General features: G+C 39.2%; 1 protein-coding gene across 1 annotated transcript; it reads left to right on the forward strand.

Moving 5' to 3' along the window:
- Positions 1-1606: 1606 nt before the first annotated feature.
- On the forward strand, positions 1607-23919 carry SLC19A2 (solute carrier family 19 member 2). Its single transcript, XM_524958.8, has 6 exons — positions 1607-2245; positions 10072-10674; positions 17657-17879; positions 19015-19207; positions 19600-19741; positions 21874-23919. The coding sequence occupies exons 1-6, from the start codon at positions 2042-2044 to the stop codon at positions 22000-22002; spliced, it is 1494 nt and encodes a 497-aa protein (XP_524958.2). The 5' UTR covers positions 1607-2041; the 3' UTR covers positions 22003-23919.
- Positions 23920-23938: the final 19 nt, after the last annotated feature.

Consider the following 23938-nt stretch of genomic DNA (forward strand, 5'->3'; position numbering starts at 1 on the left):
GAGACGTGTTTTCGCCATGTTTGCCAGGCTGGTCTGAGACTCCTGACCTCAAGTGATCCGCCCGTCTCGGCCTCCCAAAGTGCTGGGATTACAGGAGTGAGCCACCGTGACCAGCCAGAAAGCTATTTTTAATAAGTAGGCTTCTCTTTCCGAGGCCTCTCTGGCTTGCTTTCTCTTTCTTTCTTCTCTTCTACTAAAGCACTGAATGTAAATACAAAGCAATTGTCAAGAAGACCACCTGTTTTCTCTCTGTAGTCCTGACAAGAAGGGTTGGAGTTTAGGGGACTAGACAATTGAATAATATCGATTAGCAGTCCTCAAACATTTTGGTCTTAGGACCCTTGTTAGAGGTGCCCCAAAAATCTGTTGGGTTTTGTGGGTTATACCTATTGATAATTGCCATATGGTAATAAATTAAACCTGGAAAGTCTTACAAACACAAGAATATACAAGCACGTATTCTCTCATCCTATAAAGTGATGATGTCATCAGACATTATATAGCCTCTGGAGTGGAAAAGGAAATAAAGACTTAGCATGGTTATGAAAATAGATTTGAACTCGTGGAACCTCTGAAAGGGTCCCAAGGACCCCCAGGGCTTCCTCGACCACACTTTGAGACTCATTGAGATATGTAAATACTGCCAGTTGTATTTCTTCACAGATTAATCAACTCACAGATTTGGGTGCATTCATTTGTGCAGTCTTAGAAACAAATCTTTCCCTTTACCAGTATCTTATTCCATCTGGTAGACTCATTTCTGCTGCTGATGCTTGAAAAAAGTGTCATTTGCTACCACAGGAGGAAAACGGCGCTAGATGGATCATAACATACAGAAAAGCAAGATAGTTCCAAAATGTTTCCAAGAGCTTCTGGCAGGATCTGTCATTCTACAAATACTGCACAGGAAAAATTGCTTTAAATGCTGCATCTTTGCAGTAGAAAGATTAGGATTGAGCCAGGCTGTGAGTCAGGCAGAAAAAGGCACACAGAGGGGGATGAAAGAAAGCACTGGAGAGTCTTGTCATGCTTTGCCCTTGAAAACTATGCCAAGACCTCTTTTTTGTTTTTAAATGAAGAAATCCATCATGTTTCGTGATTGCTGTAATGACTCAGGATCTTCCACCTTCCTTTTAACTATAAACCGTAGCGTAGTTAGGTGTTTGTTTTCTTTGTATCATGCTTGCAAAAAGTGACGAAATAAAGTTAAAACCCTTTAATTGGGACTCCATTACGGTTCCGCTGTTCAGTGACCAGCTTGTTCATTATTCTCACAATATTATCTACTTTCTTCATTTCAGTCTGTCTCTTAGATCCTGGGCTTCTGATGTCTTTCCATGGCGGATGAATACAATTTAAAACACGAAAGCTGCTGGAGGAAAGGTTTAACATTCCCCCTCCCCAAGGTGAAATCTTTGCCTGGCCTCAGTCACTAAGTCTCTCAGGAGCGGAAACTGAATGGACATTCCAGAGACGGTGAATAAGAATGATAAACGGTGGTTGGGGAGAACAGCGCGTTTCTTCCAGCGGAGGACTAGGCCCACAGGACGCATTCCCAACAGATGAGCGGAGCCGACAGCAAGTGTGACACGAACGCTAGCTGGCCGCCTGACTAGAGAGAGCTCCGCCGCAAGCCGCCGCTTTTGGAGTGGAGTTCCACATGTCCTCCGCGCTTGAGCCCTGGGACGTCAGAGGCCTGGCGTGCTGCCACCGCCCCAGTTCACGTCGTGTGACCCACAACCAATGGAAGAGCAGCCAAGTATTCCCGGCGTCCGCTGTGATTGGTTCCCGGAGTGGAGGCGGTGGCAGAGGGTGGGCCTTAGGACGGGTCTCCCTTAAACTGGGCGATCAGGCGGCGACCCTAGAGGCGTCTGTAGGGTAAAGCTGGGGGTTCTGTAGCTGGAGGGGGCGGCGAGTCCAGAACGTCCTGGCCTTACAGGGAGAAGGCGTCACTCGCGGTTACAAGTGCCTGACCCTCACTCCAGTTGGCGGAGGAGGAGAAGGAAGGGGCCGGGCCGGGTCCCCTCCCCTCGCGCCCCGGATGGATGTGCCCGGCCCGGTGTCTCGGCGGGCGGCGGCGGCGGCGGCCACTGTGCTCCTGCGGACGGCTCGGGTCCGTCGCGAGTGCTGGTTCTTGCCCACCGCGCTGCTCTGCGCCTACGGCTTCTTCGCCAGCCTCAGGCCGTCCGAGCCCTTCCTGACCCCGTACCTGCTGGGGCCGGACAAGAACCTGACGGAGAGGGAGGTACGCGCGGCGGACGCGGGGCGCGGGAAGGGCGGGCGACCGGCCTGCGGGTGGGCAGCGGAGGAAGAGAGGACCGAGAAAAGCGCTCGAGCCATTCTCGGCAGAGATTTCTGATTTTTCCAGTTGGAGGTCGGCTTCGTGCTCTTCTTTGTGTTCATGATTTTCTGTTTTCTTCGGCTCTGTAGGGCGAGTCTCCTGCGAAGGGCTCAGAACACGCGTCCAGAGGCCCCGTGCCTTGTGCGTCAGGCAGTATGCTGATCGTGTTGTAATGTGGCTTAGCGTGACTGCCCAGACTGGTCCAGCAGTTCCTGCTGGGGGCGAGGGGGCAATATTTTGACAAAGAAGTGAAAACAGCAAAGTGTACTTTGGACATGGCTTAGTAAATATTCATTGACTGAAAGTAGGCAACCACTGCTTTTCTGAAAGGATCTTCCCTCTACCTCCTTCACCTGCTTCCTGTCCATACCTTACTTTGTTTGCATTTGGCAGAATGGATGGGCTTAATCAAGTAAGGACAGGACAGAAGTACAGAACATCTTAATTTGTCTTGATTTTTAATTGGGTGAGGTTGTGTCCAAGGATATCCTGCCCCTCTCTACCTTAAGACCAACCTCCAGGGATAAAGGCAGATGGTGAAACATAATTGACTTTTAATTATAGTGTTTCTTGTATTGCGAATTGTTGCTTCACAGATGTTAGTTTTGCTTCTCAGATACAAGGTGATGTCTTTGAAGGCCTTCTGTGATGTTCAGGGTAATTGAGAGCACGTAGTCCATCAAGAGTTTCTTGCTGATTGATTTTTCCCTAGATGAGGGCTTACAAATAAAGTACTTCAGAAGCGCATAGTGTACTTTAGAAATGTGCTGACCTATTTAAGTGCATGGTCAAAACCAGCACTTGATTTTTGCAGAAGAAAGACAATATATAAACTGAGAAAGAAATTAAACCCAAAGTACTTCCACAAAACCGAAATAAAGCCGATTCAACACCCTCTTCCTTGAATACAACAAAGGGTGAAAGCTGAGGTCTCAGGTTCTTTTTCCTACTATCAGTCAAGGGGCCACTTGAGAGCTTTTTCTTTTTTCCTACACCTGTTCCTTCCACCCTGCCTCCTTGCCCCAGGTGCTGTAAAATACTCCTCCCATTTAAACCTTACTCTTCTCTATGTGGGTAGTAGTCAGTCACTTCTTTTGAGTAGCAACTCAGTAACCCTGCATAACAGGTCAGAACAAGAGATGGCACTACCGGAATCATTTGCACACTGGCGGGATATAGTTACTCACAGTTTGTTGTTTGCAGTTTGTTTGTTGCAGTGCTCCGTCATTTTCAAGGGCACTTGAGAGAGAATTAAGAATCAGTATTGACTTGCGTATTGAGGGTTTCACTTGAGAGTCTGACATTTGTTCACTTCTAGCAAGTATCACTGACTTTTTGCCTGGCCTTAAATTACCCTATTGACCTGCCAGTTGTGGGATGGAGTGGCTGGGCCGTTTCTCAGTCTTGTGGATCATTACATAAGCGACCGTAACAGTTATTCATAACCTATTTGAGTTTTAATACTGATTTAAAGCAATAATGTCAAAACAGCCAAATTTCATGACAGAATGATTTTACAAGAAAATTACTGCACTGATATGAGAAAGTATGATTCTGGAGACCCAAAACAACCACTGAATCTGAGGTGTAGCCACTGAGGCAGAATTGATACTGCTGTGAACAGCTGACCATTAAAGTTTCATGTGAACTGCCATGTGATCTGCACAGTTTGTGCGCCTTTCCTGATAGTGAAACACAGGGAGAGAAACATGTTCCCAGTGTTGATATTTGAAAGCTGATCTGTTTTGTCATGTGCTCTGGGTAGAAGGTTGCTGTGTGATGTGCTACCAAGATCATGTGCTCTGTCCTATCAGAAAGCTTTTCAAGGTGAGTGAAGTGTGTTCAGGGGGCACAGAAATAAAGCAGAGTTGCCAGGCGTAGTAACTATTTGCTGATTGTGTAACAAAAAACATAAGTGTACTTCTCTTATTGCAAATTAGTTGAGGAAAAGGGTGGGATTTGAAGAGAAATCTAGTAGTCTGGGGGAAGGGGTGTCTTCTCAGAGGACCACCAAATCATGGCTGATTCTCCTCTGCTTACCTTGTGGCAAACCCTACGTTTTTTGTATAACTAATAATTGAAATAAATAGAACAACTTATTCATTACTTACTGAATGCTTGTTTTTTGCCATGGACAGTTAAATAAAAAACATGATTTTTAAGCAAAGCTAATGCTAAGTCATATTCAGCGACATTTGTATTAAAGTTTGTGTTTGCTCTTAGAAGACTGCAGAAGGGCCAAGTTGGTTTGAATAGAGCTATTGTTAACTAAATCCTAAAACAAAAGGAGAGGAGAAAAAGATTTCTTCTGTCTACTCTCAACAGTTTTTTTCTTAGATTTCAGGAAAAGCATTAATTTTAAAACAGATACCAGTGTGTAAGTTTTAAGCAGGCTAAAATTTGACTGTAAGTTAATAGTTGAAGGCCAGACTTTCAGTAAAACAGATCTTTATCTCTAAAAACTTTTTTATCCTTTCATCATTGTAGCATGTGTTTTGACAGACATTTACTACCTTTCTTAGATTTTTTTAAACATTCCACCTATTTTGCCTAATATTCAGAGCCTCACAAAGTTTGGTTTTTACCTCCTTGACAGCCTTATATCCTACTACAAACCTTCTTCCCCTTACCACTTCCACATAACCAAGCTCCATTCATATTAATCTAATAGTCTTAAGTCCAGCATATCCACAGTCTGTCATCTGTTGACATGTACTCAAAGACTTATTCTCTTCTTGGAATAATCTTCCCATATATATCTGTTGATATCTTTGTTAGCCTTTAGGTTTCTCATCCTTCAAGGTCCATTTTGAAGAAACAACCCTGTATTTCCTATTTCCATTATAAATACTGCATATATTATATATTCCTCACTAGGTTCAATACTCCTGGAGAGCTGAGGATCTCAGTTTATTTATTTAGAGACAGTCTTGCTCTGTTGCCCAGGCTGGAGTGCAGTGGTGCGATCTCGGCTCACTGCAACGTCTACCTCCCAGGTTTAAGTGATTCTCATGCCTCAGTTTCCTGAGTAGCCAGGATTATAGGCTTGTGCCACTACACTCGGCTAATTTTTTATATTTTTAGTAGAGTTGGGGTTTTGCCATGTTGGCCAGGCTGGTTTTGAACCCCTGGCCTCAAGTGATCTGTCCAACTTGGCCTCCCAAAGTGCTAGGATTACAGGCATGAGCTACAGTGCCTAGCCTTATTTTATTCTTTTTTTTTTTTAATTTTTTAATTTTAATTTTAATTTTTATTTTTTGAGATGGAGTTTCGCTCTTGTTGCCCAGGCTGGAGTGCAATGGCGTGATCTCGGCTCACTGCAATCTCTGCCTCCCAGATTCAAGTGATTCTCCTGGCTCAGCCTCCCAAGTAGCTGGGACTACAGGCACACGCCACCATGCCCAGCTAATTTTTTTGTAATTTTAGTAGAGATGGGGTTTTGCCATGTTGGCCAGGCTGGTCTCGAACGCCTGACCTCAGGTAATCTACCCACCTCGGCTTCCCAAAGTGCTGGGATTACAGGCATGAGCCACTGCGCCTGGCCATTTTATTCTTTTTGTCACCTCTGTGCTGGTTGAAAACAATGTTGTGCAAATAACTGCCTATTAGTTGTTTAATTGAAACTTGATTCTAATTTAAAGCCTAAATCTAAATTAGAACTTAAAAATGAACATCTGTTTTCCCTTGACTTTGTAGCTCAAGAAAACACAAGCACTGATCCAAAGAGTTGTAAAAGGCACCTTGGTCATAATAAAATCAATTCCCGTTGCTCACATAGCAGATGTTACCTGAAGTGAGAAGTTGGAGTATGGACAATTAATAAGGGTCTGTAATTGGTACATTTTTGCCTGTAGGATGTTTCCCTTCAAGATTCAAAATATCAAGGAAGCATTTTTTGCTGTCATTGGAAACACTGAAAAAGAAAAGGATCTGCCTTGGAGACCCATTAGTTAAGTGCTGGAGACTGTAGTCTTTATCTCTTCATGAATGCCCTGTAAAAGCACCTCAGTGCAGATTGGAAAAGCTACTGCAAGCATTAGAATTAACCTGGAAGATAGTAGATGATTAATAGCAGTTTTCTGATTGAAGAAACCAGGCATTTTAGTGTGGCGGATTCAGAATGTATGAATTCAGATCCTTCTTCTGCCAATCCTGTGATAACTTGGGACAATTCACTTAACCTTTCTTTAAGGCCAAGTTTCCTTGTTTGTAAAATAGAGATGATAGAAGCATTTACCTTAGGTTTGTGGTTTGGATTAAATAGAGAGAATTTAGAGAAAGTGCTTAGCGTGGTGTGTAACACAGCAGTAGAGGTTTGTTATTATGATGCTGATAATAGTGTGAGTGGGGCATTCCCCCTGGGTTGATGTCTTTTAAAGGAGAAAATGCAGGTTTCTTATTTAGAATAAGTTAAAGAGAACCTGTCTGGTCTTCCCCCTCTCCCCTATTTGCCTTTCTTTTTGTTTTTAGTTGTTATTGCAAGGTTGGCAGTGTTACTCTCCTTCATCTTCATTATCTAAATTGTAGTTTTGTAATAGTAGAATTAGACTCATGAGTAAAGATACGTTAAATTGATCATTTAAAGGATGAAACTTAGACAATGAAAACTTAGCAGTTAATCATTTTGGGACAACTATGGTTAAAAGTTATGTAACATGTCTAAGCACAGACAATATTATTGGAGTGAAGAAGTCATCCAAAATCCCAAAACAAAGGAAGATGAACTATTGAAGGGAGCAGTAGAGGACATTTTTAAAGGAAAGGTTTAATGGCTAGTACTTCATGGTGCTATGTTGGGGAAATTGTGAAGGTGACACTTAGTCAAACAGAGGAGGCAGTTTCAAACTTTAGAAAATGGACAGGCTGGGCGCGGTGGTTCACAGCACTTTGGGAGGCTGAGGCGGGCGGATCATGAGGTCAGGAGTTCGAGACCAGCCTGGCCAACATATTGAAACCCTGTCTCTCCCAAAAATACAAAAAATTGGCCTGGCATGGTGACAGGCACCTGTAATTCCAGCTACTCGGGAGGCTGAGGCAGGAGAATCGCTTGAACTCGGGAGGCAGAGGTTGCAGTGAGCCGAGATCACGCCATTGCACTCCAGCCTGGGTGACAAGAGTGAAACTCCGTCTCAAAAAAAAAAAGAAAGCTGACAGATAGTATCTGTAAAAGTATAGGCCACAAAGGAATGACAAGTTGTTAATTAGAACACAACTGGAAATCTCAAGATTACCCTTACTTGCTTTGGTTTTCTACTTAGAGTTATCTAATGCAGCTAAGGGCACTTTTTTCCTCATTTGCTAAAATTTCCACAGTTTTGAATAAGAATCATTTCTACATTTCTTGATTATTCGTTTAGGCACATAGTCAGGTGCAACAAAATTTCCTGATCAAGTGGAGCTTGCTAACTGATTGACCAACACAAATTAGACCAAAATTCATGAAGGTGAGGCCATTAAACAGATCACTTTTGTCTGGAATGTATTTCAGAAAACAGGGATTATGTTTTACTTTTATAGCTATGCTCTGCACTGGCAAGAGATTTTGCAACAATTTTTTATTGTTTGCCTAAAACCTTAGAACCTTAGCTCATATTAGACTTGAGTGAACTGAGATGTACAGGAAAGATAAAAAGAAAGTTACTATTGGTCTCAGAATGTAAAAGTCTGGGATTAGGTTGCTTCATCACAAAGTATTCAGCCTTTTACCAAAACTACCTTGCAAAAAGCACTTAAAAGTTGAGGCCACTGACAAAAGGAAGGAAAAATCTCCTACAGTGATTGTTGTTGGAAGAATGGGAATGATAGCTCAATTAATTTAGCTATCATTAATTAATAATCTGGGACATACTGCCCCAGATGTCCTTGTCAGCTTGTCCTCTAGTCTTCAGACTTTGTGAATAAATCAGGTGGAGTAAGTAATTTACATGTTGTGTCTCATTTACTTTTTGCAACAAACAACCGCCCTTTACTGATAATGGAGATTAAGGCTAAGGGGAACTAAAAGAATGTTGTCTACAATCACACAGCAAGTGATGGAACTGAAATTCCTGCTGGGGTCTTTCTGGTTTAAAGTTTATTTTAAAGATCATTTCTACTATATCCCAATTTTAAAATATGCATTAGAAAGAAAACAGCAAAAACTTCTATTTTTTTTTCTATTTAAAAACAAGCAAAAAGAAGGACATAAAAGTTGCCTATATTCCTGCCATCTAGAGAGACTTAATTCCGTCAAGACTGTAGGACAGATTGACCATCTTTATTTGTTCCTCTGCCCCAAAAGAAACAAAACTTAAAGTCAGAGAAGCTTAATGAAACAGTAGGATAAAGGCTCCCTATCTTGTGTCTACAAGTAAGAATTGACAGTGATTCAGTTTTCAAAGCATTTATTGAATAGTATCTTCCAAACAGTATGCTGGCTTTTAGACAGGTTATACAGGTGAATGTAGGGGTCTATCCTTAAAAAGCCTATAAGGCAGTTGTTCTCAACTCTGGCTCATTTAAAACTCTATTGGGAAGTTTTTAGAAAATATCTGTGGCTGGGCTTTTTTTTTTTTTTAAAGAGACAGAGTCTTGCTCTGTCATACAGGCTGGAGTGTAGTGGTGTGATCATAAGTCACTGCAGCCCCAAACTCCTGGGCTCAAGCAATTCTCCCACCTCAGCCTCCTGAGTAGCAGCCATAGGCATGTGCCACAACGCTTGGCTAACAAATTTTTTTAAAGCTTCTTAGGAGATGCAGCCATGGTGAAGAGCCAGTATTATGAATTAATTGGGGAAACTGATGCATATAGATCAGTATTAGGAGAGTTTGAGGCTAGGCCAGATGGCTCACATGTCTGTAATCCCAGCAGTTTGGGAGGCTGAGGCTGGTGGATTGCTTTGAGCCCAGGAGTTTGAGACCAGCCTGGGTAACGTGGTGAAACCCTATCTCTACCAAAAAAAAAAAAAAAAAAAAAAAAATTAGCTGGTTGTGGTAGTACAGGCCTGTAGTCCCAGCTACTGGGGAGGCTGAGGTGGAAGGATCACCTGAGCCTCACCTGAGGCAGAGGTTGCAGTGAACCATGATTCTGCCATTGCATTCCAGCCTAGGTGACAGAGGGAGACCCTGTCTCAAAAAAACAAAAAACAAACCCCCCCCCCCAAAAAAAAGGGTTTGAATGTTGTAATACAAGTACTTTTGGCTTCCGCAAAGTCTTTCTGAATAAGGAAGTCTTTGAACTAGGCCTTGATTAATGGGAAGAATTTATTAGGAAAAAGATGATGGTATTGGGGATAGGAAAGGATATTTCAGGCTGGGCGAGGTGGCTCACCCTTGTAATCCTAGCGCTTTGGGAGGCTCCTCATTTGAGGTCAGGAGTTTGAGACCAGCCTGGCCAACATGGTGAAACCGCACCTCTACTAAAAATACAAAAATTAGCCAGGCGTGATGGTGGGTCCCTGTAATCTCAGCTATTCGGGAGGCTGAGGCAGGAGAATCACTTGAACCCGGGAGGCAGAGGTTGCAGTGAGCCAAGATCGTACCACTGCACTCCAGCCTGGGCGCAGAGCAAGACTCCATCTCAAACAAAAAAAAGAGAAAAGACATTTTCAAAGTTATCTGAACTGCTGTTGTCAAGGTTGAGATCTTTGAGGTATTTGTAGGTTGTTTTTTATGAATAAATTCTTTATGAGTATTCCAGGTCCTTTCATCACTAATGTTTTTTGTTTTTGTTTTTTTTTCTCTTTCTACCAGGTCTTCAATGAAATTTATCCAGTATGGACTTACTCTTACCTGGTGCTACTGTTTCCTGTGTTCCTTGCCACAGACTACCTCCGTTATAAACCTGTTGTTCTACTGCAGGGGCTCAGCCTTATTGTTACATGGTTTATGCTGCTCTATGCCCAGGGACTGCTGGCCATTCAATTTCTAGAATTTTTTTATGGCATCGCCACAGCCACTGAAATTGCCTATTACTCTTATATCTACAGTGTGGTGGACCTGGGCATGTACCAGAAAGTCACAAGTTACTGTCGAAGTGCCACTTTGGTGGGCTTTACAGTGGGCTCTGTCCTAGGGCAAATCCTTGTCTCAGTGGCAGGCTGGTCGCTGTTCAGCCTGAATGTCATCTCTCTTACCTGTGTTTCAGTGGCTTTTGCTGTGGCCTGGTTTTTACCTATGCCACAGAAGAGCCTCTTCTTTCACCACATTCCTTCTACCTGCCAGAGAGTGAATGGCATCAAGGTACAAAATGGTGGCATTGTTACTGACACCCCAGCTTCTAACCACCTTCCTGGCTGGGAGGACATTGAGTCAAAAATCCCTCTAAATATGGAGGAGCCTCCCGTGGAGGAACCGGTAAGCTCAGCCTTAAATATCTTGTAATTGCTACTATGGGGGCTGGACCAGTGGTGAAAAAAAAAGCAAACTCCCTCTTGGTAGATCTTGTATTTATTTGGATTCATGTTTTATCCTGAGTTGGTTTATTGCTTGCTTCATTCATTCATTCATTCAAGCTATGGTTTATTTATATTAGGGATGACACATTTATTTTTTCCTGGAGTGCGTGACCTCCAAAGTCAGACTGATACAGCATTATATTGTTCATGTCAGAGATGCCTTGGATTGCAAGGGCTGTGTCTTCATCTTTTGAGTGTTTGGCATATAAATAAAGCACTCAGAAAATTGTTGCTAAATGAGTAGATGAAATGATTCTAATAAATGATTAAGTATCTACTTCTAGTTTCTGAATTGAAGCCCAAATTATTATTATTATTATTATTTTTGAGACAGAGTCTTGCTCTATTGCTGAGGCTGGAGAACAGTGGTGCGATCTCGATTCACTGCAACCTCCGCCTCCAGAGTTCAAGCAGTTCTCCTGCCCCAGCCTCTCCCTAGCAGCTGGGATTACGGGCGCTCGCCACCACGCCCAGCTAATTTTTGTATTTTAGTAGAGATGGGGTTTCATCATGTGGGCCAGGCTGGTCTCGAACTCCTGACCTCAAGCAGTCCACCAGCCTCAGCCTCCCAAAGTGCTGGGATTACAGGCGTGAGCCACCGCACCCAGTCATGAAGCCCACAGTATTTAAGGGTAAGAAGTTATTTTCCTCTTCTGTGCTAGAAGGGATATCTGTTATTTATTTTTCAAATGACAATTTGCTGAAGTGAAGTAGTAATGAATAATACAGACGAGATCACAAGAGGACAGTTTGAGGTGGTGATGGAATAAATAGTAAAAGTGTGTTATGAAGCTGTCTCTTGGAAGAGAGAGGTATGGCATTAAAATAATTTATCCATCTGTTCTGTCTAGCCAGGAAGATGAATTCCTTTCCCTAGACACCCACCCTTTTTTTTTTTTTTTTTAATATTCAAGTGTTTTTTTTGTTTCTATTAGGTTATAAGCTGTGAGGAACAAAGTTAATTCCAGCCACACTGTAGTCTTAGTTTTCCTGGGACATGTTTGGAAATAAGCCTATTAACATTCCAGCTTTGTAGGTGGCCTCAGTCGGACTGAGCTCCATAAGCTTTGTAGGCTGGCTGATAATAAAGATCCATTATGAGTAAAGTCTTTCATTCTCTACTGAGAGTTAACTGAATTGTTTAAATGTGGCATCTAATGTCCTCATTGAAAATTACTCTCTTTTCTCTATCCCCGTTCTTCAGCTCTCAAATTACTACTTGAAATTTAGGTTATCATCCCAGAGAGCCTGGGTAGACTTGTAGAGCCTGGGCAACCCTCATCATGAAACTCACCTTGATTACCAGGGCACCTGTGAGCACCTTTTGTCAGAATGACCAAGGATTAAGTGGCAATGAAATGCTGATTTTTTTCATAGTTTGTTAGGTGATATTAGAGAGTCAACAGAGGGTTGATGGGGGAGGGAAGGAGGTGTGTAATCATTTCATAGATTTTATGAAGTGGAAAAAAAATAAAGACGCTTCTTTATCTGTTTTGAATGTGTTACAGTGGCTTTAGCTAAAATTAACGTATATACAGATAATATGTGTATAAATATATATTTTAGATATTAACGTATTGACCATAGTTCTAAAGATTTTTATAGACAGTTTCAAACTTTTTTGAATATAAGTAAGAAACATAGAAAACATTTTACATAGAAAACCTGTACATACATAGGTATGTATATATTTTATATATAACAGAAACAAGTTTTACAACAGTGTTTTATTCTGATACATTCTTTTATTTTTTTTAAATTCAGTTCACTGTCCTCTAAATCAATTTTATTGCCAACTTATGGGTGATGACCTATAGTTTTAAAAACTGTTCTAGATCAACTTGAAATACTTGTTTATAGATACACAGTGTGTCAGTATTTTATATACTGAAGAATTGTAGAATTTTAGAGTTAGAAATGACTCTAATCACAAGTCATAGAAAAAGCAGAGCATTTTAAAAAGAGATTAGATTTCATCAAGACTGTCCTTTTAGAGATAAGGATTAGGATCAGAGATTAGCAACTTACGCAGAATTGTACAAGTATACTCTTGAACATAATTTAAAAGTGTGTATGAGATCCAGTTCTTTCTAAACCTTTCTCGGTGAAGTCTTTTAACTAGGGTAACAATGTCAGAACCATCATGTCAGTTACACTGTTTTCAGAATTAGGATTCAAGTCAGTTCCCTAATATCCTACGCTCTGCTACTGATACCATAGCAGATGGGCAGTGCTGCTTGGTATTGGCACTGACTGGCCCTAAAATGCTGCTGTTTTTCTTTGGCAAGCATGAAGAAAATTCAGAATATGGATATTAGGGATCACAGAGCTATTTTAAGTTGACAAGACCTATAATTAAACCATAAATTATAATTGTGGTAATTATTGAAGAGTAGGTAGGTAGGTGGTTTTATCTTGATTTTTATAGAAAGAAAAAATGAAGTAAGAGGAGTCTAAGTGATAGCTCATTCTACAAGTTACCTTAGAGTATTTGTGAGTTATTTTTAAAGAGAGTCTATTGCATTGGGGCAAAGGGTGCTGATCTTGCAGAAAGAAGAACCAAAGCTGGTGACTTTCTTTTACAAGCAGAGCTGGATTCATTATATAGTTGGCTGATTGGTGAAACTGATTTATTTTGAGTTCTTCATCTATTAGAAATGACATAAATTAAACCACTTCTTTAGCACAGGTTCTGACATGTAATTAATACCTAGTAAATGATTCTCTTAATATAGCCATGCTTTTATTTGTAGTTTGATATCTTTTACTACTAGTAAGTGTTCTTTCTGTGTCTGCATGTCTAAGGTCTATAAACAATGACAACAGTGAAATTAATGCTTCCACTTTGGTATTAAATAATGTCATTTCTAGCAGCAGGGTGTAGTGAGTTACCACCTACCTCCCTCACCAAAACCCATAAAAATAAAAAACTACAATAAACCCTGAGAACCAAAATGAACGAAAATCTATTCGCTTCATTCATTGTGAGTTTTGAAGAAAGTGAAGTCCAAACCCTAGTTCTAATACTTGGGCGAGTTACTTAATTCTGTGAGATTTAGTTTCCTTATGTACATATCTACCTTATATGGTTATTTTGAGTATTTAAAGCTTTCAAATGAGTTTACATAGTAGGTTTCCAATAAATGGTAATTGCTATTATTACTATTATCATTATCATTACACGTGAATAATCCGGAACAGCTCTGTACTTTTATGGTAGATAGTCATGTATTTGTGAGGTTGTAAATAGAGCAATCTTTCCTTTTCTCTTTGAATTAATCACCCCTAGTCATCTTCATCATCATCATCATTATCACACCTCCCGTTTATTTTGACCTGGGTATCAGATACTGTGCTAAGAACTTTAGAGTCAGTATGTTATTTGATTCTTATTAAAACTCAATAATGTAGATATTTGCTCATTTTACAGAAGAGGAAACTAAATTTAGTTAACTGACTTGCGCAAAGGCACATAGGAAGTGGCACTTTAAAACTTTCCAACTCAGGCCGGGCATGGTGACTCACACCTGTAATCCCAGCACTTTGGGTGGGCAAGGCAGGCAGATCACTTGAGGTCAGGAGTTCGAGACGAGCCTTGCCAACATAGTGAAACACGATGTCTGCTAAAAAAAAAAAAAAAAAAAAATACAAAAACTAGCTGGGCGTGGTGGTGCATGCCTGTAATCCCAGCTACTTGGGAGGCTGAGGTAGGAGAGTTGCTTTAACCCGGGAGGCAGAGGTTGCAGTGGGCTGAGATAGTGCCACTGTACTCTAGCCTGGGCAACAGAGACTCTGTCTCAAAAAAATAAATAAATAAATAAAATTTCCACCCATATCTAGTTGACTCAAAAACCACCACTACAGTAGAAACTTCCATTCCCTGATAGAGGGAAGTAATTGTTAAAGATTTTTAAATTTATAAAACAGCGTCAAAATCTTATGTTCAAATGAAATCTGAAACTAGATGCCCGTTATGATAAGTAAATAAAAATTGAGCCTTTCTGATTGAAACAGGAATGCAGGTCTGATAATTTTACATACTTGAGCCTGTTATTCATCCCACATGAAACTCTTAAAGCTCCATGGAACACAGTGAAGGCCACTTATTAAATTAGAGCATGCATGATTAACTATGAGCAGCTCAGAGTTTTGATGTAATAGAAATAAACCTTTGTTTGTAGATGTAATTTAACAAGAAACATAAAAGGTAATATGTCAAATGCTACTTTATGAAGTGTGATTCATATAAGCTTAACATTTGAAGCCTAGAAAACAGCATAGAAGGAAGCCTGCAGATTATAGCAAGAGGTGCTGATTTTATAAACAGGACCTGCCATCTTTTCTTTTTGGCATGGCCAGATAATAGATTGAGTAGTTATTAACCTCTGTGTGCGGAATTCATTATTATGTAATAGATCTAAAGTTCTCAAATGCATTATACTGGGCATTATTTTATGTATGCCATGACTTTTTAAGCTATGCAATAAAAATAACACTAATTGAGCCCCTCTATAATAAATATATACATTATCTAGTGTAACTCTGTATAATCTTTTGTGGATAGGTTTTATTGTTATTTTCATTTTCTAGATGAGAAAAGTAAGGCTTTCTTATCAGTTTATGGTAGGATTTCTAATAGAAACTTGTGAATCCTTTTAATAGTTCCATTCTTCCAGGAATATACTTTCTTTTCTTACAATCCTTCCAGCATCCTTGAAAGTTTTAGATATCACAGTTGTTTTCCAAGTTATATTGGTTAAGCAACTGAAGCTAAATAGTAAAATTCTGATGTAGTTCAATAAAACTGGTGGATCTTGAATAAAGACTTATGAAAATGTGCTTGGTACCATTCACTCACTCTTAGCAAATTCACATTATATATGATTAACAATTGTCTTGTGATTTGTTTAAATTCACAAGGTTTGCTCTCATATACAGTGCCAAGAAATCAATCTTGTAACAGCAGTATTTTGTACTTCTAGGTGGTTATCATATGCAAATTCATCAAGTAGAATTTTCAAGTGTCAGCACTTCTTTCTCTGAGTTATTTTGATTAACCTCAGTACTCCTCCCTGAATTTTGGAAAGGGGCTGTAGTAATGGTACTTGAAGGATATCCCCCTCTGGGCTAAACAGCACAAAGAAGGAAGCACCACACTGGGGTTGCTTTGGGATGGTATGAGAAGGTAAAACAACGATGAAACTCGGATTCTCAGTCCAGTGAGGTTTTCTAGCCTCTGAGGGAGAAAATGGCCTTTATTTAACTAATGTTGATGGTCACTGTTACTGTATATAAGAGGAGAAAATATCTATTAATTTTATAAAAATGATATATATGGTGTGTGTGTGTATATATATATATATATATATATATATATACACACATACGTTTGTTTTTTGAGACAGAGTCTGTCTCTGTCGCCCAGGCTGGAGTGCAGTGGCGTGATCACAGCTCACTGCAGCCTTGATCTTCTAGGTTCAAGTGATCCTCCCACCTCAGTCTCCTGAGTAGCAGGGACTACATGTGTACACCCCCACACCCAGCTAATTAAATTGTGTGTGTGTGTGTGTGTGTGTGTGTGTGTGTGTGTGTGTGTGTGTGTGGAGACGGGATCTTACTATGTTGCCCAGCTTGATCTTGAACTTCTGGGTTCAAGCATTTCTCCTGCCACGGCCTCCTGAAGTGTGATGATTCCAGGTGTGAGCCACTGTGCCTGGCATCTACTTATTTTTTTAAATTAAATGTTACAGAAAGCTATATAAAAAATAAAAAATCACCTGAACTACTACCACCCAAAGATTAGTGAACTTCTTTTCAAACATCTCTTTTCCTATATACATATGTACGTATACATTTTATAGTAAATGAAATTGGGATCTGCATGTAGTCTTGTAACTTGCTGTTATTTTACTCAGTGGTATATCGTACTCATCTTTCCATGGCTCTCATTTTGCCTTTCCATGTTAGCCACAAAAGTAAAATTTTCTGTGGGGGTTTTTTTTTTGGTAGAGATAGGATCTCACTTTCTTGCCCAGGCTGGTCTTGAACTCCTGGGCTCAAGCAATCCTTCTGTCTTGGCCTCCCAAAGTGCTGAGATTATAGACATGAGTCACTACACCCGGCCTTCTCGTGTTCTGAGCAAGGCCCAGGGATTACAGTAACCTTTGGTAGATTAGTCCTTTCATACAGTTGAAATCAGAGATATCTCACAGAGTGTCTGACATCTCATATTGACTTCTTGGGATAGTGCGTAGCTCAGTAATGTCTTGCTTCGCTCAATTATAAGCCCAGTAGCTTTATTTATTACTTTATTATAAAATACTATTTCTCATTGTTTAAATATTAAGTAATATAAAAAGTTTAAGGAAGAAAATTTAAATCACTAAGAACCCACCACCTAGAGAGAACTGCTAATATTTTGGTCTACTTCTTTCCAATATTTCTATCTTAACTGTTGGATCAATCTGTCAATTATAACGATAGGAGGCCTTAACTGAATAGTGATTTATTAGGGTTGCTAGTCTGTTGCTTATTATTATTCTTGTTATGTTGTTTGCCAGTTTATGGGAGATGTAGATTACAGACTCCCATTGGCTGAAGCCTGCGGTCTCTTTTCATCATCTTCATTTTGTAAACAGTACATCTTTTGCTGGGTTGATTACATACAGCTGTGTTAATGCTATAGTGCATTTAAAGCAAAAATCCTATGAGAACATATTTTTCGCCAGAGGGGATAAATGTATTTGTTAATAAGTTTATGAAGTAAGCAGTTAGTTTTCACAAGGAAAAAAGTCTGTTAGGTAAGTAATTGGGCCTGTAAATTGCTTTACTATATAATTGCCTTCATCAGAGTTTGAGCATTGTTCCCTTTTGCTATGTAGGAACCCAAGCCAGACCGTCTCCTTGTATTGAAAGTACTATGGAATGATTTCCTGATGTGCTACTCCTCTCGCCCTCTTCTCTGCTGGTCTGTGTGGTGGGCCCTCTCTACCTGTGGCTATTTTCAAGTTGTGAACTACACACAGGGCCTGTGGGAGAAAGTGATGCCTTCTCGCTATGCTGCTATCTATAATGGTGGCGTGGAGGCCGTTTCAACCTTACTGGGTAAGCAATGCAGGATAATAGAGGGTCGTGGTGGGGAAGGGATTCCTCTGGTAGTTAAGCCAGCCATAATCAGATTTACTCACCCCTCCCAAATTTGAAATAGCCTCAAAAAATGATTTACTTATTTTGAGCTCGATTTTACAATTTAGGAGGACAACTTAGAAGTACTCAAGTGGAGCAGGACTATGACTAACAAACTGGAATTTTTTTATAAGCTTTGAGTAAACCTAATATAATAATTTTCAAGATTGTTTATCCAAGTTTCCATTATCTCTGTATTTACTGGGTAGTTTTGTCACTTGATGTGAAATTTTGAATAGCAATATATAATAGTTTATAACAATAGTATCTAATATTTGTTGAATGTTAATATGTGCTAGGTACTGTTCTATGGACATTATATACATTAACTCAATCCTCACAAAATTCCTGAGATAGGTAGAATTTATCCCCATTTTGCAATGGAAACTTGGGACTGGTAGGTTAATAACTTGCTCAAGGTCATATGGATGGTAAGTAGTAAAGTCAAGACTTGAACTCAGGCAGGATGGCTTCAGAGCCTGTGTATTTGACCATCTTACTCTATTGTTCATTTCTAATTTGTTGACCTACCTCCTGAGGTTGCTGGATGGTGTTATATGATTTCTGTAAACACTTATTATCTGTCTTGGCCCTCAGAAAACACTTCATAGATTTTAGCTATCCTTATCATCATCACTGTTTTACCAAAAGGCAGAGAAGCCCTTTTGCCATGTTCTAGACTGCTCCTTGGTTTGAAGGAGAGATGACTCATCCTGCCATGATGCCAAATTAGAAGCTATGGTTCTTTTTGACTCTTGCCTCTGCTTCAGCTGCAGCATTTTTTTTTCCTTAGCAATGTCCCTGTGTCTTTGTCCTGCATTTTCATCTCATTGCCACCTCTCCTAATTCAGTCTGTCATCTCAGTGGCTCCATTTTATTGATTCCATCAAGTTCAGAAATTTCTGTGTGAGTTTCAAGGCCCTCCGTAATCTTGAGCTATCCTATTTATAAGTTTGCAGATTTTAAAATTTAATAATCTAAGCTGAGTTTTTAATTTATTGCAACAGCATTTGTGTAGCAAAATAACTGGATTTTTTTTTTGTTTGTTCTGTAGGTGCTGTTGCTGTGTTTGCAGTTGGTTATATAAAAATATCCTGGTCAACTTGGGGAGAAATGACATTATCTCTCTTTTCTCTCCTGATTGCTGCTGCAGTGTATATCATGGACACTGTGGGTAACATTTGGGTGTGCTATGCATCCTATGTTGTCTTCAGAATCATCTACATGTTACTCATCACGATAGCAACGTATGTATTTTGGCTCATAGAAGCCTTAGGAAAAATTGTAACAGGATAAATTTTTTGGTTTCTTTACAAACCAAAATATTCAAGTTTCTAGTTAAATGAAGCAAATGGGAGGAAGCATTGTATTATATGTGCATTATCAGTTTTTCTCCTGAGGAAGCATTTAGGCGAGTTTTGTTTATTCCCATGTTTGTATGTTCCTACTGTTTTCAGATGTTTGCATGAGATTTATATCATTTAGTTGCAAAATGTTTTCATTTGGTTGGAAAGGCAATTGACAGTAGAAAGAAGGACTCTTCATGTTTAAAGATAAATGTTTACTTTTATTTAGAATAAATATTATAAGTACTCCAGAAGTAATTCTTATTTATTCACTCTTTTATTTTTTTTTTAAGTTTTCAAATTGCTGCAAACCTCAGCATGGAACGCTATGCCCTAGTATTTGGTGTAAATACCTTCATTGCCCTGGCACTGCAGACGCTGCTCACTCTAATTGTGGTAGATGCCAGTGGCCTTGGATTAGAAATTACCACTCAGGTAAGATCTCTCCTTTGGCATCGAAGGTAGTATGTGTGACTTGATCAGGGTGACAGAAGTATATGTATGCTTAATGAAAACAAATCCAAACAATAGGGAACAGATGTAAAGTAAAAGCATACCCTCCTTCCTTCATTCAACATCTTCTCCCCTATCCTTAGTTCTTTTCTCCTGGGAGGGTGTTGGGATTGTCAGGTCTTAGAACATTCCCGAGTGTAACTCATCAGCCCAATGGGGCTGTTTCAGCTGAGAGGTAATATTGATTCCTTACAGGCCAAGACCTTCTGCTTCCTCATCCATTATTTCCCTCTATACTTAAATCTATGCTTGGAATACTGTATCCCATGTTTGAGATTCCCTGCTTCATCTCACAACTCTTTAAGTCTCCTCCCTTCTTTATTTAAAACACCCCTCACCCAAATACCACGGTAATGCCTTGCTGCTGATGAACAACATTATGATTTGTAACATATGACTATTGAGAAACTTGCACCAACACCCAACAACAATGTGAATACTTTTTACGTTCAGGAATTGTATAGCTGTATATGCCTTCATGCATTGTGAGTTTTAAGTACATCTTGTTTTGTACTTTGGTAAAATGGGCAACTGAATGAATCAAGAAATATTTACTCCCACCCCCATCCCAACCCAAATGATTTCTTCCCAACATATTAGCCGTAATTAACTTTGTTTTTACTGAAGCGATCTAAGAGAGAAATAGTAATAATAGACAATGTGCATTGAGTGCCTCTACATGTCAAGTGCTTTATATAGGATTTGTAGGGTTGCTGTATTAGACGTGAAGAAGATGAGTCTGAGAGATGTTAAGTGACTTGTCCATACCATCACTAGTAGTGTTCCAGAGCTTAGAGTTAAACCAACATCTAACCCCAAAACTTATTTCAGGATGGAAAGTAGGAGAGAAACTTAAGTGCTTGCCATCCTCCCTGTATAAGGGAGAGTTCCCAGGACTATTACAGTTGAGGGAAACATGGCTGTCATTGGAAGTGGAAATTTGTCAGCAGATTCTTATAGAAATGGTGGATTTAAACACGTGGAATAATAGGATTTTATGGGTGGTGCTGAAACCCTAACTGCCATGATTGATTAATGGCTTCCTGCAGAAGTGTAGCCAACATTGAAAGAAACTGGCTCAGTGATTTAAGGCCATACTCTCATTATACTTTTGAACCAGTTTGTAAGTATTTAGTATGTTATTTTAAGAAGATGATGATGATGATGATGTTAATAAACCATATAGTCACATTAAAATTTGGCTTAGGGCATCATCCGCCGCAAACTAACACAGGAACAGAAAACCAAACACTGCATGTTCTCACTCATAAGTCGGTGTTGGACAATGAGAACACATGGACACAGGGAGGGGAACAACACACATTGGGGCCTGTTGGGGGGTGGGAGGCAAGGGAAGGGAGAGCATTAGGACAAATACCTAATGTATGCAGGGCTTAAAACCTAGATGATGGGTTGATACGTGCAGCAAACCACCATGGCACACGTATACCTATATAACAAATCTGCACATTCTGCACATGTACCCCAGAACTTAAAAAAAAAAATTGTCTTAGGGAAGAATTCTTACATTAAGTAATCCTGTAATGGAATATAGTTGACCTGCTGCTGCCCTCTTCTGGGGAAAAATAGAGAAGTTCTTGATCTTCAGAATTTGGCCTATTTGTACCCACCTATCAGCTTGAAGGCAGAGACCAGGACTGAATTATAACAATAACAGCAACAACAATAAAAGTAATACTAACAGCATTAGCATTGTGCTAATAAGCATTTATGATCTCACTGATGGGTACCAACATCGCTGTAAAGTGAGAACTACTATGAATTCCATTTTGTAAGTGAAGAAGGGCTCAGAGATGAAGTATCTCAATCAAGTTCACGCAGCTTGTAAGGGATGAAGTCAGGATTCACACTCAGGCAGTCAGGCTTTATTTAGTACCACCGTGCTGTGATGCTGCTTTGTGTCTTCAGGGTCTGGCACATGGTGTAAGTATGCAATATTTTTTGAGGCTTTATGGACAAATTCTGAATATACTTTATTATAGAGTAATCCTCTTGTCATTGATAATTCAATAAACTGCTTTTCCCCCTTCTAGTTTTTGATCTATGCCAGTTATTTTGCACTCATCGCTGTGGTTTTCCTGGCCAGTGGTGCAGTCAGTGTTATGAAGAAATGTAGAAAGCTGGAAGATCCACAATCAAGTTCTCAAGTAACCACTTCATAATATACTGCTGAAGGGCTTCTTCTTATAGCAAGAACTCTGCACAGCAACTGCCTGGATGTATTTGATTTTTTAAAGTGTAGACATATATTTATGAATGTGCATTTCTTGACTTCACAGCAGCCACTTGACTAATACCTTGTGTTCCGGGAATAACATGATACTATTCAGAGGAGCCAGAAGTAAAGTTTATTTCATGGATTATTTATGAGAGCTAATTTAAGGATGACTTTTTTTCTGATTCAAAAGTGAACTTGATTTTAAAAACCAGTCAAGAGCAATCAAAGCAGCACATGGTGTTGTATACTTCATTAGCAAGTGAGTTTGGTGTTTTATAGGTCGCATATGTCTGTATCTACTTAGCCAGATGCTTGGCCTGGTGGGACCAGGGCTTCACAGAGGCCACAAAATGTTGCAAGTCATGATGGATGGAAATATGTTCTAACAGCATCTGCCTCTATTCAATTTAATTCTTATTTCTGTGTTACTCATGTACATTGGTCTTTCTACATAGTTATTCTATCACTGGCAATATTTGTTCTGGTTTAGTGTTCTGTATTTTAAGGTGTACATATCATTTCTAATTTTAAGTTATTTTAAAAAATTCATCGTATGAATGTTCTTGGTTCCCATTGTGACGATTATGTATTTCTGTAAAATTTGTTTAGAAGTACGTTTTTGCATTATTCATATGCTTCCCAGAGAAGCTCATTTAGTTAGAAAATAAGGCAAGTTTTGAAGCCTGCTAAATGAAGAGACTTAAGAAAGCTTAAGGTACGCTTGCTTGTCTTTAAATCTTCAATATGAAGGACTATTAATTCCAAGATTAAAAGTTCATATATAGGCTAAAGATGTAACTAGGCCATTTGTATTTGTATTCCCTTTTATTTCCAAAATAAAATGAAAAATCTTTTTTTAATAATTTCATCCCTATTTATAGTTTTTATATTAATTTGTTTTTCTTATCCAAGTAAAGATGTCAATAGGAATTGCATTAGTCCAAGGCCTTTTTCATAAACTGAGCCTCTTTTCAATTATTTCAATGGGACAGGAACTAGGATAGATGTGATTCCTGCATTTTTTTACCTTAAATCTGCCTTTGTTTCTAAAGGTAGATCATCTTGAATATTTGCTTAAAATTGCTAGTGATTTCATTACCAAGTTACTTGAAAAAATGTTCTATATGCATTTAATTCTGAAATCAGTCTACCAAGGGGCTGCTAGTATATGTCAGACATGAAAACTATTTTAAAGCTGACTTTGTTGCCTTATCTTGAAAAGAATCTAGATAGGTGCTTTTAACTGGGGTATTAACTTTTTTAGAATGACACAGCTGAACAGTGTTAATAATAGTGTGTCAAGATTGCAAAGTCGACATACTCATTTGGTTTAAGCAGGAATCCTAGAAGCAAATGGATGGGGATAGGAATAGGTCATTTTCTATTCACCATCCTTTACTATTAAGGGAAAGGAAAAGAACACTAGCTAAGGAAGGGAAAGGGAAGTGATATCATAAAAGTAGCAACCTTCATTTTACATTCTGTCTGTTTTTCTTTTTTTGCTTTGTTTTGTTTGTGCTAATTTGGGAATTGTGTACTCCGAAACAAGTAGAAAAGTGCTGTTTGAGGGATTTTATTAAATCTTTTTTTAATGGAATGTGGTACAAATTGTTCATGTTACCAAAGCAATATTTCCCTGGAATTTAATTCAAAGTTTGTGGCATACAACCTGAGCCTTTTCTTATATAAGACAAGAATATGTTCACATCTTGGTATGTGGCCATATTTATAGAATGCTGAACTCAATGTGCAAGTTGTACTGTATGCAGTTTTGCAAATAAGTGAAAATAATTTGTTGTACTTTTTATTCAATTCTGTATAGATTATAAAATTATTTTTATTAAATAAATATTTTACAGTATATTTTCTCTTTTTAATCA

The sequence above is a fragment of the Pan troglodytes genome, chromosome 1, assembly GCF_028858775.2.
Source record: "Pan troglodytes isolate AG18354 chromosome 1, NHGRI_mPanTro3-v2.0_pri, whole genome shotgun sequence".
In the NCBI taxonomy this organism is placed as follows: Eukaryota; Metazoa; Chordata; class Mammalia; order Primates; family Hominidae; genus Pan; species Pan troglodytes.

What these genes read in the sequence shown, in the direction of transcription:
- SLC19A2 (XM_524958.8), top strand. Translation starts at nt 2,042, where the DNA reads ATGGATGTGCCCGGCCCGGTGTCTCGGCGGGCGGCGGCGGCGGCGGCC. An exon ending in GGCCGTTTCAACCTTACTGG is followed by an intron (nt 17,880 to 19,014) that starts GTAAGCAATGCA and finishes TTTGTTCTGTAG; the next exon opens with GTGCTGTTGCTGTGTTTGCA. An exon ending in TTACTCATCACGATAGCAAC is followed by an intron (nt 19,208 to 19,599) that starts GTATGTATTTTG and finishes TTTTTTTTTAAG; the next exon opens with TTTTCAAATTGCTGCAAACC.